The following is a 12,500-nucleotide window of genomic DNA, read 5'->3' on the forward strand; positions in this document are numbered from 1 at the left end:
ATATCCACCCTCATATCCTCATATCCACCCTCATGTCCTCATATCCACCCTCATATCCTCATATCCACCCTCATATCCTCATATCCACCCATATCCTCATATCCACCCTCATATCCTCATTTCCACCCATATATCCACCCTCATATCCTCATATCCACCCTCATATCCTCATATCCACCCATATATCCACCCTCATATCATCATATCCACCCTCATGTCCTCATATCCACCCTCATATCCACCCTCATATCCTCATATCCACCCTCATATCCTCATATCCACCCTCATATCCTCATATCCTCATATCCACCCTCATATCCTCATATCCGCCCATATCCTCATATCCACCCTCATATCATCATATCCACCCTCATGTCCACCCATATCCACCCTCATATCATCATATCCACCCTCATGTCCACCCATATCCACCCTCATGTCCTCATATCCACCCTCATATCCACCCTCATATCCTCCCTCATGTCCTCATATCCACCCTCATATCCTCATATCCACCCTCATATCCTCATATCCACCCTCATATCCACCCTTATATCCTCATATCCATCCTCATATCCTCATATCCACCCTCATATCCTCATATCCACCCTCATATCCTCATATCCACACTCATATCCACCCTCATATCCACCCTCATATCCTCATATCCACCCTCCTCCTCCTCTCCCCCTCCTCCTCTTCTCCTTCTCCTCCTCCTCTCCTGTCCTTCTCTCCTCCTCTCCTCCTCCTCTCCTGATGCTGCTCTACCTCTTGCTTTGGTCTCAGCGCCCCCTCCAGTCCTCCCCTTGGGCAGGCCAGAGTCTGATAGGGATCTTCCAGGAAATGGGTGCCATGGTGACGGAGTGGATGTTCATCAGCTGGCTCTTGGCAATGCCAGCTGGTACAGAGAGGGCACTGCGCTCCGCTGCTCTCGCACAGTGGGTTCCCCTGTGCACAAGCCTGTGTGTGTGTGTGTGTGTTTGTGTGTGTGTATAAAAAGGCCAAGCCTCTGAAATCTGTGTGTGTGTGTGTGTGTGTGTGTGTGTGTGTGTGTGTGTGTGTGTGCATGCAGGAGGAGGTGTGCCCGCGACAAGAGGGCGAGGAGCAGCAGAAGTGTGTGTGGTCTTCAGCCGTCAACGTGAAGGACAAATTCATCTACGCTACGCAGCCCCTCCTTAACAGAGTGCTCATCGTAGACATCCAATCACAGAAGGCCGTTCAGGTGAGTACAGACCTGACCTCTGACCTCCTGACCTCTGAACTGTCACAGGAGCTGTCAACTGACCCATAATGATGATGTCAGTATACAGTATGGTATACAGTGTTGGGAACGTTACTTTAAAAAAGTAATTAGTTATAGTTACTCACTACTTGTTCCAAAAAAGCAACTGAGTTAGTAACTGAATTACTCTATGATAAGAGTAACTCGTTACCAGGGAAAGTAACTATTTACGTTACTGTTAAAAAAAAAGGTTGCTATATGTCAAAGAATTTGGATTTTTTTGAGCAGCCAGTTGAAATGAATAGAACAGACAGGTGTTTGTAGGCTACATAACTTTCGATATTTATTATATAGATAGATAGATAGATAGATAGATAGATAGATAGATAGATACTTTATTGATCCCAAGGGGAAATTCAAGATATTGCACATTGACAGACCTACAGTTGACTTCAGCCTGTGTCATAGGTTTTTGTTGTGAGGCAGAAAGATCTAGCTTTTGCTGCTTGGAGGACTTTGCTCCGAGTCCTTCTTTGCTAGTGGATGGCGAGCTATCATCTGTGGTGGAGGTATTGATGTTTTTGGCCACTAGCTTTAGATGCATGTGTGAGATGCTTCATTAAATTAGAGTTGCTTACAACGGATGTCGACAAAGTCTTCGCTCCTGGACATAATGTACACATTACATGCACGTTCTTGCTTTTGACCTCAATGAATTTTAAGTAGTGCTTATATCTCCACCTTGAAAATGCCAACTTTTCATCGGATTGCTCCTGACCTCTGCTGTTTTGTCAAATCTCTATTTTAGCTGTTGCGTGTGTGTGTGTGGCGCTTGTGCTGGCAAGTGTGTAAAAACACTGGCTCTGATTGGCTGTCATGAAACATGACTCTGCCTTAGCCAATCATAATCGCTTACGTCGTTATTAACCCACCTCCTCACTAGCTGTGAGCCAGGGGTGCGTTCGGATTACACAGTTTATTCAATCAATGCATAGTAACGCACCGCATTTAACGTTAACGGCGTTGTAACGATGGGAAAAGTAATTAGTTAGATTACCCCGTTACTGAAAACATAACGTCGTTACCGAATGCTGTTCTTTTAAACGGCATTATTCCAAACACTGGTTACATGAGACCCTGTTGGCCCATAATGATGATGTCAGTATGTATGGTTACATGATGGTGCATTAATGGCACTTGGGAATGACAAGGACCGCCCGTGGCTTACTTTGTTTTTCCCACAGCAAGTGTTCATGTGCTTTGCCATCGGAATGTGTGACAAACACGGATGCCGCAACAAAGGTTAAAACACACTCACTAATCCTAAATAAACAACTGTATTTGCTTAAAATATAGTGTAAGATGCTCGTGAAAGAAAGATATGCAGCTTTCAAGTGACAAAAACGGCAAATTCCCAAGTTCACATTAAAACTGTTGGACATGAAAGGCCACATGGACTACAAACGAACTACAACGTGACGACAAAAGTGACGACGAGCCCTCAACTGGGCAACTCAGGTTTCCCACCTCTTATTCCCACATGAATGCAGGAATGCACCGTTTCATGAGACCCTGTTGGCCCATAATGATGATGTCAGTATGTATGGTTATATGAGGCTCCGCTGACCCATAATGATGATGTTAGTATTTTTGGTTACATGACCTTGCGTTCATGGGCTTCGGAAAAACCTTTTTCCCAGTGAAAACATCATCATTCCGCATCATTCACGTCACGTAATGTGTGAGTCAGAGGTCGGAAACTGGGGCTAGATGTTGCTAACAGAGTTGCCCAGTTAGGGGCTCGTCATCACTTCTGTCGTCACGTTGTAGTTCGTTTGTAGTCCATGTGGCCTTTCATGTCCAACAGTTTTAATGTGAACTTGGGAATGTGGTACCTGTGTGTGTGTGTGTGTGTGACCAGTCATGTGGTGTGTGTGTGTGTGTGTGTGTGTGTGTGAGACCAGTGATGTTAACACACATCCCAGCGCAGTGGTTTTGTGGTTTGTCAGCAGTAGCTGGTGATGTGTCTGTGTGCATTCAGTGTGTGTGTTGTTAAGCACAGTTGTCACTCTTTGAAGTGTGTGTGTGTGTGTGTGTGTGTGTGTGTGTGTGTGTGTGTTGTTAAGCGCAGTTGTCACTGTCTGAAGCCGATACTTTCACTGTGGAACACTTGAGTGATTTTTATAGGTGACATTTGTCTTCCTTTTCTTGCATTCACTCTTGTGTGGAGAGGCGGCACAGTGGTGATCACACACACACACACACACACAGACACACACACACACACACACACACTCTCACTCACAGACACACACTTACACACACACGCACTCCCACTGACACACACACACACTTACACACACACGCACTCTCACTCACACACACACACACACATACTCCCACTCACACTCACACACACACACACACACACTCACACACACACACACACACACACACACACACACACACTCCTGTGTAGAGAGGTGGCACAGTGGTGTTCTGATTGAGACGAGTTGAGACTCTGCGGTGTGCACTTATTCCCTAGGTACTCTTACCTCATTAAAATGATTTGGGTCTCTCAAAGCACTTTACACACAGTTGTGTGTGTGTGTGTGTGTGTGTGAGTGTGTGTGTGTGTGTGTGTTTTACATGCACAGATGATCCCATTCTGTCACTTACACTCTGGCACTTCTCACTACTGACAATAAAAAAGACGAAACAAGAAGAGACAGAGAGCACCTTCAGCTCTTCATAGAAAGAACACAGCCATTCCTGTGTGTGTGTGTGTGTGTGTGTGTGTGTGTGCATGTGTGTGTGCGTGTGAGAGTGTGTGTGTGTGTGTGTGTGTGCATGTGTGTGTGTGTGTGTGCGTGCGTGTACGTGTGTATGTTTGTATGTGTGTATGTGTGCGTGGTGTGTGTGTGTTTGTGGTGCATGTGTGTGTGTGTGTGTGTGTGTCATGGGAGTATTGCTCTTTGAAGCCGCAGCAGATGATCCTCAGGCTACAAGGGAGCTCCTTCACTCTCTGTGTCCCTCTCTCCTGCACTCGTTCATACAGCCTCTCTGTGTCCCTCTCTCCTGCACTCGTTCATACAGCCTCTCTGTGTCCCTCTCTCCTGCACTCGTTCATACAGCCTCTCTGTGTCTCTCTCTCCTGCACTCGTTCATACAGCCTCTCTGTGTCCCTCTCTCCTGCACTCGTTCATACAGCCTCTCTGTGTCTCTCTCTCCTGCACTCGTTCATACAGCCTCTCTGTGTCCCTCTCTCCTGCACTCGTTCATACAGCCTCTCTGTGTCCCTCTCTCCTGCACTCGTTCATACAGCCTCTCTGTGTCCCTCTCTCCTGCACTCGTTCATACAGCCTCTCTGTGTCCCTCTCTCCTGCACTCGTTCATACAGCCTCTCTGTGTCCCTCTCTCCTGCACTCATTCATACAGCCTCTCTGTGTCCCTCTCTCCTGCACTCGTTCATACAGCCTCTCTGTGTCCCTCTCTCCTGCACTCGTTCATACAGGCTGCGTGTACATAACCACTTGGAGTTTCAGTGGAATTTTTATTTTGTAACGAGAATTCTCAATATAACTTTTTTTTTACTTGTGAGTTTTCTCCCCAGTGTTTTCTGTAGTAGTTGTCCACTGGTCTGAGTTTTCTCCCCAGTGTTTTCTGTAGTAGTTGTCCACTGATCTGAGCTAATGAGCTCGTGACCTAATGAGGGAGAGGTCTTGGGAGGATACTGTACACATGAGTCATTGTACCTTGATGGACCGAGTGAATGGGGTAGAACTAGTGCACACACCAGCCCAGTGCCAAACTCCGAGCACAGTAAACGGGTATTTTAGGCAGTAAATGCTCCCGGTAAGAACACAGTAAACATAATCAGGTATTTTAGGCATTAAATGCTCCCGGTGAGAACAAGGTAAACATAATCAGGTATTTTAGGCAGTAAATGCTCCCGTTAAGAGCCAAACCAGATGTTGTCCACATCTACAGTATACACGTATGGCTACTGAAAAATGTAAGGGTCATCAATATAATATTATTTTGAATGAAAGGTATTTTATTGTTTTGTGTTTTTTTGCTTTGCCAATATTGTGTACGGAACAGCCATGCCAATGAAGCACATTGAGTTGAGAATTAACACAGAGCTTGTGTGTGTGTGTGTGTGTGTGTGTGTGTGTGCGTGTGTGTGCGTGTAATGAGGTGTTGTTATGAGACCTGTGAGGGTGCCAGGCTCCCCAGGGTGTTCCAGGATGCACCTGGGTTTGCTGGCACCCAGTCCAGCCTCATTAATGTTGTCCTGTAGAGCAGTGTGTGTGTGTGTGTGTGTGTGTGTGTGTGTGTGAGTTTGTTGGTGTGTGTGTGTGTGTGTGTGTGTGTGTGTGTGTGTGTGTGTGCGTGTGCGTGTGTGTGTGTGTGTTCCCTTATTACTGCTCTGGTGGAGAGCTCTGGTATCAGCGTCAAAAGTAAGCAGAGCTTAATTAGCCACCTGAGCCAAAGACAGTCGGGGACTCAGTGTTTGTGTGTGCAAGGGGGGGGGGGGGGGCTGTGTGTTAGTGAGTGAGCTACTGCAATTTGAGTTGTTAATTAGCTTAGAGTTTTTAGTGAGTGAGTTATTTATGTTGAGGTTGTTAGTTAGTAAGTTGTTTATGTTGAGTTGCTAGTGAATGAGTTATGTTGAGTTGTTAGTGAGTAAGTGAGTTATGTTGAATTGTTAGTGAGTGAGTAAGTTATGTTGAATTGTTAGTGAGTTATTAATGTTGATTTGTTAGTGAATGAGTTATGTTGAGTTGTTAGTGAGTAAGTGAGTTATATTGAATTGTTAGTGAGAGAGTGAGTTATGTTGAGTTGTTAGTGAGTGAGTTATTAATGTTGAGTTGTTGGAGAGAGGTGGAAGGATAGAGAGACAAAGAGTGATCGAAAGGGTTGCTGTGAATGCAGTATAATTTTGATAATTATAATAATTAGAGATGCACCGATAAGGAATTTTAGGGCCGATAACGATAACCGATTTTTATTGGTTTGTTGTGGCCGATACCGATATGATAACCGATAATATTACTCTTAAAAAAATTGTGAAAAGTGATTTGGGGAAAGCATTTAATAAGCATAATTTTATTGCAGTAATTTTACCTACCACCAAATGATGGACAGAACTCATAATAGTCCTCAATAGTACGGCAGTCAACAACATAACAGTAGCCTAGCCCTACAGTATGTGTGGCTCCTTTAAGTGAACCTGACGTCAGTGAATTGCGAGTGAGTGGCTAGAGAGTTTAAATCGTTTTCATTTAGGACTAAACGCTCATAAACGGCTCAGCTTGGAATAAGCTACAGTATAGCGACCAAATCAGAGTTTGTGAGGGAAACTTAGGTTTAGTTTCAACTGCGGGTAACTGAATAAAGCTGCAACTCCTCAGACTGTATCTTATGTCCGTCTACTCTGTTGCGCACAACCTGCTGCAGCAGAAATGAAAGGCGTTAGCCCCGAAGGTTTTAATAACTTATTATGATGACCTGTCTGGAACTGAAGCACGAATGGTTAGCTTATTTCTAGGTAATAATACAAAACCCAAGCTAAAGTAATGCAAATATAATACTAAAACACAACTTAGAACTAGGCCTACTTATGTACTCGTCCCACTAACGAGTTTGTTTATTTGTTTCCCCGACCAGCGCGGTAAAGTGCAAACACACCAGCAGGAGACGGCTCAAAATGGCTCAGATTCCCAAATGAACGCATATCCACAGATTTTGTTGGAGTGGTGAAATACATTCACACCGCTGACATTATATTGAGGAAAAAGTATAGCCAACCAAGCTCAAGTATCTCAGTGTAGCCAGACGGACCTTACGTAGGCCTAAATTAGGACTTTAAAAAATATCGGCGCAAATTATTGGCCAGAATTCTGTTATCGGACCGATAATAATATTTTCATTTTTTCACTTATCGGCTAATAATATATCGGCCGCCGATATATCGTGCATCCCTAATAATAATATTGTTATTTTAACAAAAAAGTATAATGGCCCTGCTGAGGTCATGGTGCTCTGCTGCTGGTGTGTGGAGTTAAGGTGCTCTGCTGCTGCTCTGCTGCTGGTATCTGAAGTCATGGTGCTCTGCTGCTGCTCTGCTGCTGGTATCTGGAGTCATGGTGCTCTGCTGCTGCTCTGCTGCTGGTATCTGGAGTCATGGTGCTCTGCTGCTGCTCTGCTGCTGGTATCTGGAGTCATGGTGCTCTGCTGCTGGTTTGTGGAGTCATGGTGCTCTGCTATCTGTGTTGAGTGTCTCATGTACCTTACATGGGCCTGCCTTCTGTCTTTATGGCAAGCTTCAGAAGCAGCCTACATGGGCCTGTCTTTATGGCACGCTTCAGCCCCTGATCTGGCCCTTAACTGTGTTGTGGTTCTGTTGAGACTGACTCATAACTGTGTTGTAGTTCTGACTAGGGTTGTCACTTTACGTTCGAAAATCAATTGCACAATCGATTGGACCAACCAACACAAGTTTCAAAAAATAAAATAGACAATCGATTTTAACCAAATATGTACACTATTATTTTTAAACAAATTAAACAAATAAAAAAGATAGATGTAACAAAACACACAAACAAGCAGAAAAAGAAAATAAACAATTCCAAAAGTGCAGTAGGCATTGCGAAAGCTAAAAAGAAAATTCCCACCAATGTTAAGCACCGGCAACAGCTGTTGTGCTGCTGGTGTTTTGCCAAAAAATGGAGGACAACGCGATCAACCTGTGCGACATGAGAGACGAGTGATAAGCCCTAATAACTTGAGGAGTTCGATATGGAAGCACTTAGGGTTTTGGGTAGATCAAACTATGGAGAAGGACAAAGCGGTATGCAAACTGTGCAGTCGTGACTTCCTACGTAGGCAACATTTGTTTGACATTTTTAATCGTAAACACAGCTACGTTGAAGCCTGCAGTAATGTTTTTCACTGATGTTATGGCAGTCCACTTTGCTTATTGTTTTTCGGGAATGTTGCACTCCTCTTTGTCATTGTGCACAAAACTTCACGGCAATAAATCATCAGAAATATTGCTGGCTTGTGCATCTACAAGCATCTACGTCCGTCCTAATGCCTGTTAGTTGTCCGTGGATTGGCCTATATTTGGCGCTAAAAATGGAAACGTCTTTAGACTTGGAAAATCGATTTTACAATCGATTCAATGAACACTTATGTCTCAAAAATCGGACAGGATTTTTTTACAAAAGTGACAGCCCTAGTTCTAACTCATAACTGTGTTGTGGTTCTGTTGAGGCGGACTCATAACTGTGTTGAGGTTCTGTTGAGACTGATTCATAACAGCAGCTGCTGCCGGCTGCCAAAGCCAAAAGCCATTAATGAGAAAGCAACTCCTCCGGAGCTCTGTGTGCTCTTTATGCTGTGTGTGTGTGTGTGTGTGTGTGTGTGTGTGTGTGTGTGTGTGTTCTGTCAAAACATACTGGCTGTGGACCAGCTTTGTCAGGTTTTGTAAAATATGTGTTAATTGATTTGTCAATATGGTTGTGTTGTGATTGTGTTGTTGGCACTATGTAGACCAGTGGTGTATACTACGAATCTCGATTAGTCGGTTAGCAAGGTATGTTGCGCTCAAAGCCAGGATATGCTGTGACACGAAAGTGGATCTGTTTTAGCGTCGATATATCACCATGGTATCTTATGCTTGCAACTAAATCTGGTCAGGAGGAGGTTATGTGCTAAGTTATAGCTCAAATTGTGTAATCTACCGCCCACTGACCAATCAATTGTCTTAAAAAACAAAGTTATCTCACGTGTAGGATTCTGTCATATATCTTACAGGTTGAGCTCCACCTCTACAAACATTTTGTATCTCGAATGCGCTTTAATAGTGTTGTGCGTGCAAATATGCAACTATGGACGTGCATACCATACAACATCTGATGACAATCAATTTATTTGATGTTATAGGCTAGACACTAAAAATGACCGCAGTGTAGATTACACTATCACTCATAAATGCGGAAGTAATTGTTTTTTAATATAGGCGGTCTTGTGCGTCTCCACGTTTCACGATTGGCCTACGTCATCCCAACACCGAGAACGCGCACAGATCTGAGCTGAAAGCCTAGTTTGACAAATATATCATATAATTTCTATCGTAGTATCACTTAACGTATACCCCTGAGTCAAGGCTTTGTGAAGCCTCGATATGTCTACATAGCCTAGATATGTCTAACGTGCTTCGTAGTATACCCCACGGAGTATCTCTGTTTTGTGGTTGTGTTGTGGTTGTGTTGCGGATGTGTTGCAGTTGTGTTGTGGTTGTGTTGTGGATGTTGGCACTATGTAGACCGGGGCATCTCTGTGTCAGGTTGTGGGTTTGTTGTGGTTATGTTGTGGTTGCGTTGTGATTGGATTGTGGTTGTGTTGTGGTTGCGTTGTGGTTGTGTTGTGGGTTTATTGTGGATGTGTTGTGGTTGTGTTGTGGTTGTAATGTGGTTGTGGTTGCGTTATGGTTGTGTTGTGGGTTTGTTGTGGTTGTGTTGTGGTTGCGTTGTGGGTTTATTGTGAATGTGTTGTGGGTTTGTTGTGGTTGTGTTGTGGTTGCGTTGTGGTTGTGGTTGCGTTGTGGTTGCATTGTTGTTGTGTTGTGGGTTTATTGTGAATGTGTTGTGGGTTTGTTGTGGTTGTGTTGTGGTTGTGTTGTGGTTGTGTTGTGGTTGTGTTGCGGTTATGTTGTGGATGTTGACACCATATAAACCTGGGCATTTCTGCTCGAGTGACTCTTACCAGTGACATCCTGCTGTGATGAGAGGGCAAGGGAGCTTCCTGTTGCTTATTGTAGAAGATTCCCACCCCATTAACTTCCCTGTCACATCAACCCCCCCCCAAACACAAACACAAACACAAACACTGCTGCTTAACCCTCACACACACTGACTCACACCAGCTCTCACTTGATCCTGCATGACACGTCAGGACCCTGGACAGTGCCCAGGCAAGGTCTGTGGTAGAGATCTGCGTCACATTTCAGGACCCTGGTCAGTTCCCTTGTCAGGTCTGTTAGAATCCTGCATGACACGTCAGGACCCTGGACAGTTCCCTGGTCAGGTCTGTGGTAGAGATCTGCGTGACATTTCAGGACCCTGGTCAGTTCCCTGGTCAGGTCTGTTCGTAACCTGAGTGGCATGGGGCACTCCTGAGTTCCTCTAAGCATGTGAAGCACTAGCAAGCCAAAGGCTGCACAGGTTAACGTATACTGATACTAAACTAGTTGACTCATCTGTGTGTGTGTGTGTGTGTGTGTGTGTGTGTGTCTCTTCCTTCCTCAGACGGTCGCCACAGACGCGGTTCCGGTGAAGCTGCACTATGATAAATCCCACGACCAGGTCTGGGTCCTGAGCTGGGGAGACCTGCAGAAGAGCTCCCCTACCCTGCAGGTGATACACACACACACACATACACACATTCACAAACAAAGTCACACATAACTATACGTATACACACTCACACTCACATACATACTCACACACACACACACACACACACACACACACACACACACACATATAAAGCCTGCTGTTTAGGGAGATGTTTATCAGGCTGCAGTTTATGGAGGCTGTATACTGGAACGAGGGAAGCAAACAGCCTCCATACTGCTGCTCCATCAGCCCAATTAGACACACACACACACACACACACACACACACACACACACACACACACGCTCACACACACACACACACACACACACACACACACACACACACACACACACACACACACACACACACACACACACACACACACGCTCACACACACATACACACACACACACACACACACGCTCACACACAGATACACACACACACACACACCCACACACACACACAGTCGTCTATTGTATTGAGCATGTTAATGGACTTAGGGCGTCGGGTTTAAGAACCGTTGTCCCCGCCCCTCCCGCAGGTGATTGGCCAGGCAAGCGCCAGCTCCTCCCACCACACGGTACACACTCAGCCGGTGGGGCAGCACTTCGACCGCGTGGAGGACTTCTTCATCCCCCCCGCCAGCCTCCTCATCAGCCATGTCAGGTAACACACACGCACAACACACACACACATGCACACACACACACGCTCTCACGCGAACACACTTCTTCATCCCCCCCGCCAGCCTCCTCATCAGCCATGTCAGGTAACACACACGCACAACACACACACACATGCACACACACATGCACACATGCATGCACACACAAACGCATGCACACACACACCCACACACACACACACACTCTCTCTCTTTCTCATACACACACATGCACGCACACTCTCATTATGCGACCGCATAAGAAACACACCGCTTTACCGGTAGCCTACGTTGTCCAAAGTAAATAAATAAATAATAATTTTGTACCTCTTGTTGCTTTCATTGTAGATTATGCGTGCAACTTTACCAAAGAGTATAGAAGTAAACCCCCTCTCCTTGCCCCACTCTCTCTCACTCTCCCGCTCAATGGACACGAGTGACTCTGCATAAGCCTGCACAATCCAAATAAGACGACTAGCTAAATTACTATTAAATCCGGTTAGCATCATTAGCATGCTGCACATATTTGTTTAAAACTCTTGCATTCAAGTTGACTGATCATCTCAAAACCAATGTTTCCCAAAAGGGCCTGTCTTAAGGAGAGCAAGTATTACCTTGAAACTTAAACACACATGGGGAAACTGAACAGTCCAACCAGTAGACTATGAAAAGCTAGCCAACTATGCTACTTTGTTTACAATATTTCCAGGCTTCAACCAGACAGCTGAATTAAAGGGTTAGAGTTGTAATAGATATAGTAGCCTAGGCCTATCTGCAAAAAAGTGTGCTGTCATGAATATCAGAAATTAAGTATTCTCTCTTTTTATATCAGGATATAAAATAATACAGATATATTTAATTATATTCTAATCCTCTGGTGTTCCAAGGTAGGCTATATAAATGTTATTAAATAAAATGTCTAGCCCCCCCAAAAAAAAGAAAAGAAAAATTGAGCCTTGGATCAAACCGTGGGTCAAAAATCGTGATACAAACCGTATCGTTACAGCCCTAACATTCACACACACACATGCACACACACACATTCTCACACAAACACACACACACGCACACACAGACGCATGCACACACACACACTCTGACAAACACACTCTCTCTCACACACACACACATGCACACACACACACACATAACGCACACTCCCATCTCTCTCTTACACACACACACACACACACACACACAC

At 44.8% G+C, this 12,500-nt stretch overlaps 1 protein-coding gene across 1 annotated transcript in view; it reads left to right on the forward strand.

The window, feature by feature from the left end:
- The window catches only part of fstl5 (follistatin-like 5), a 170,836-nt gene that overhangs the window by 151,496 nt on the left and 6,840 nt on the right, over positions 1 to 12,500 (forward strand). The window contains exons 13-15 of the mRNA XM_076288016.1: positions 1,073 to 1,222; positions 10,540 to 10,647; positions 11,177 to 11,301. Of these exons, the coding sequence (XP_076144131.1) occupies positions 1,073 to 1,222; positions 10,540 to 10,647; positions 11,177 to 11,301 (383 nt within the window). The remainder of the gene's footprint in view (positions 1 to 1,072; positions 1,223 to 10,539; positions 10,648 to 11,176; positions 11,302 to 12,500) is intronic.

This window comes from Alosa pseudoharengus, unplaced genomic scaffold, assembly GCF_046254945.1.
Source record: "Alosa pseudoharengus isolate Yale_2024_CS ecotype anadromous, Long Island Sound unplaced genomic scaffold, YU_APseudo_1.1 YU_APseudo_1.1_scf_16, whole genome shotgun sequence".
Classification (NCBI taxonomy): Eukaryota; Metazoa; Chordata; class Actinopteri; order Clupeiformes; family Clupeidae; genus Alosa; species Alosa pseudoharengus.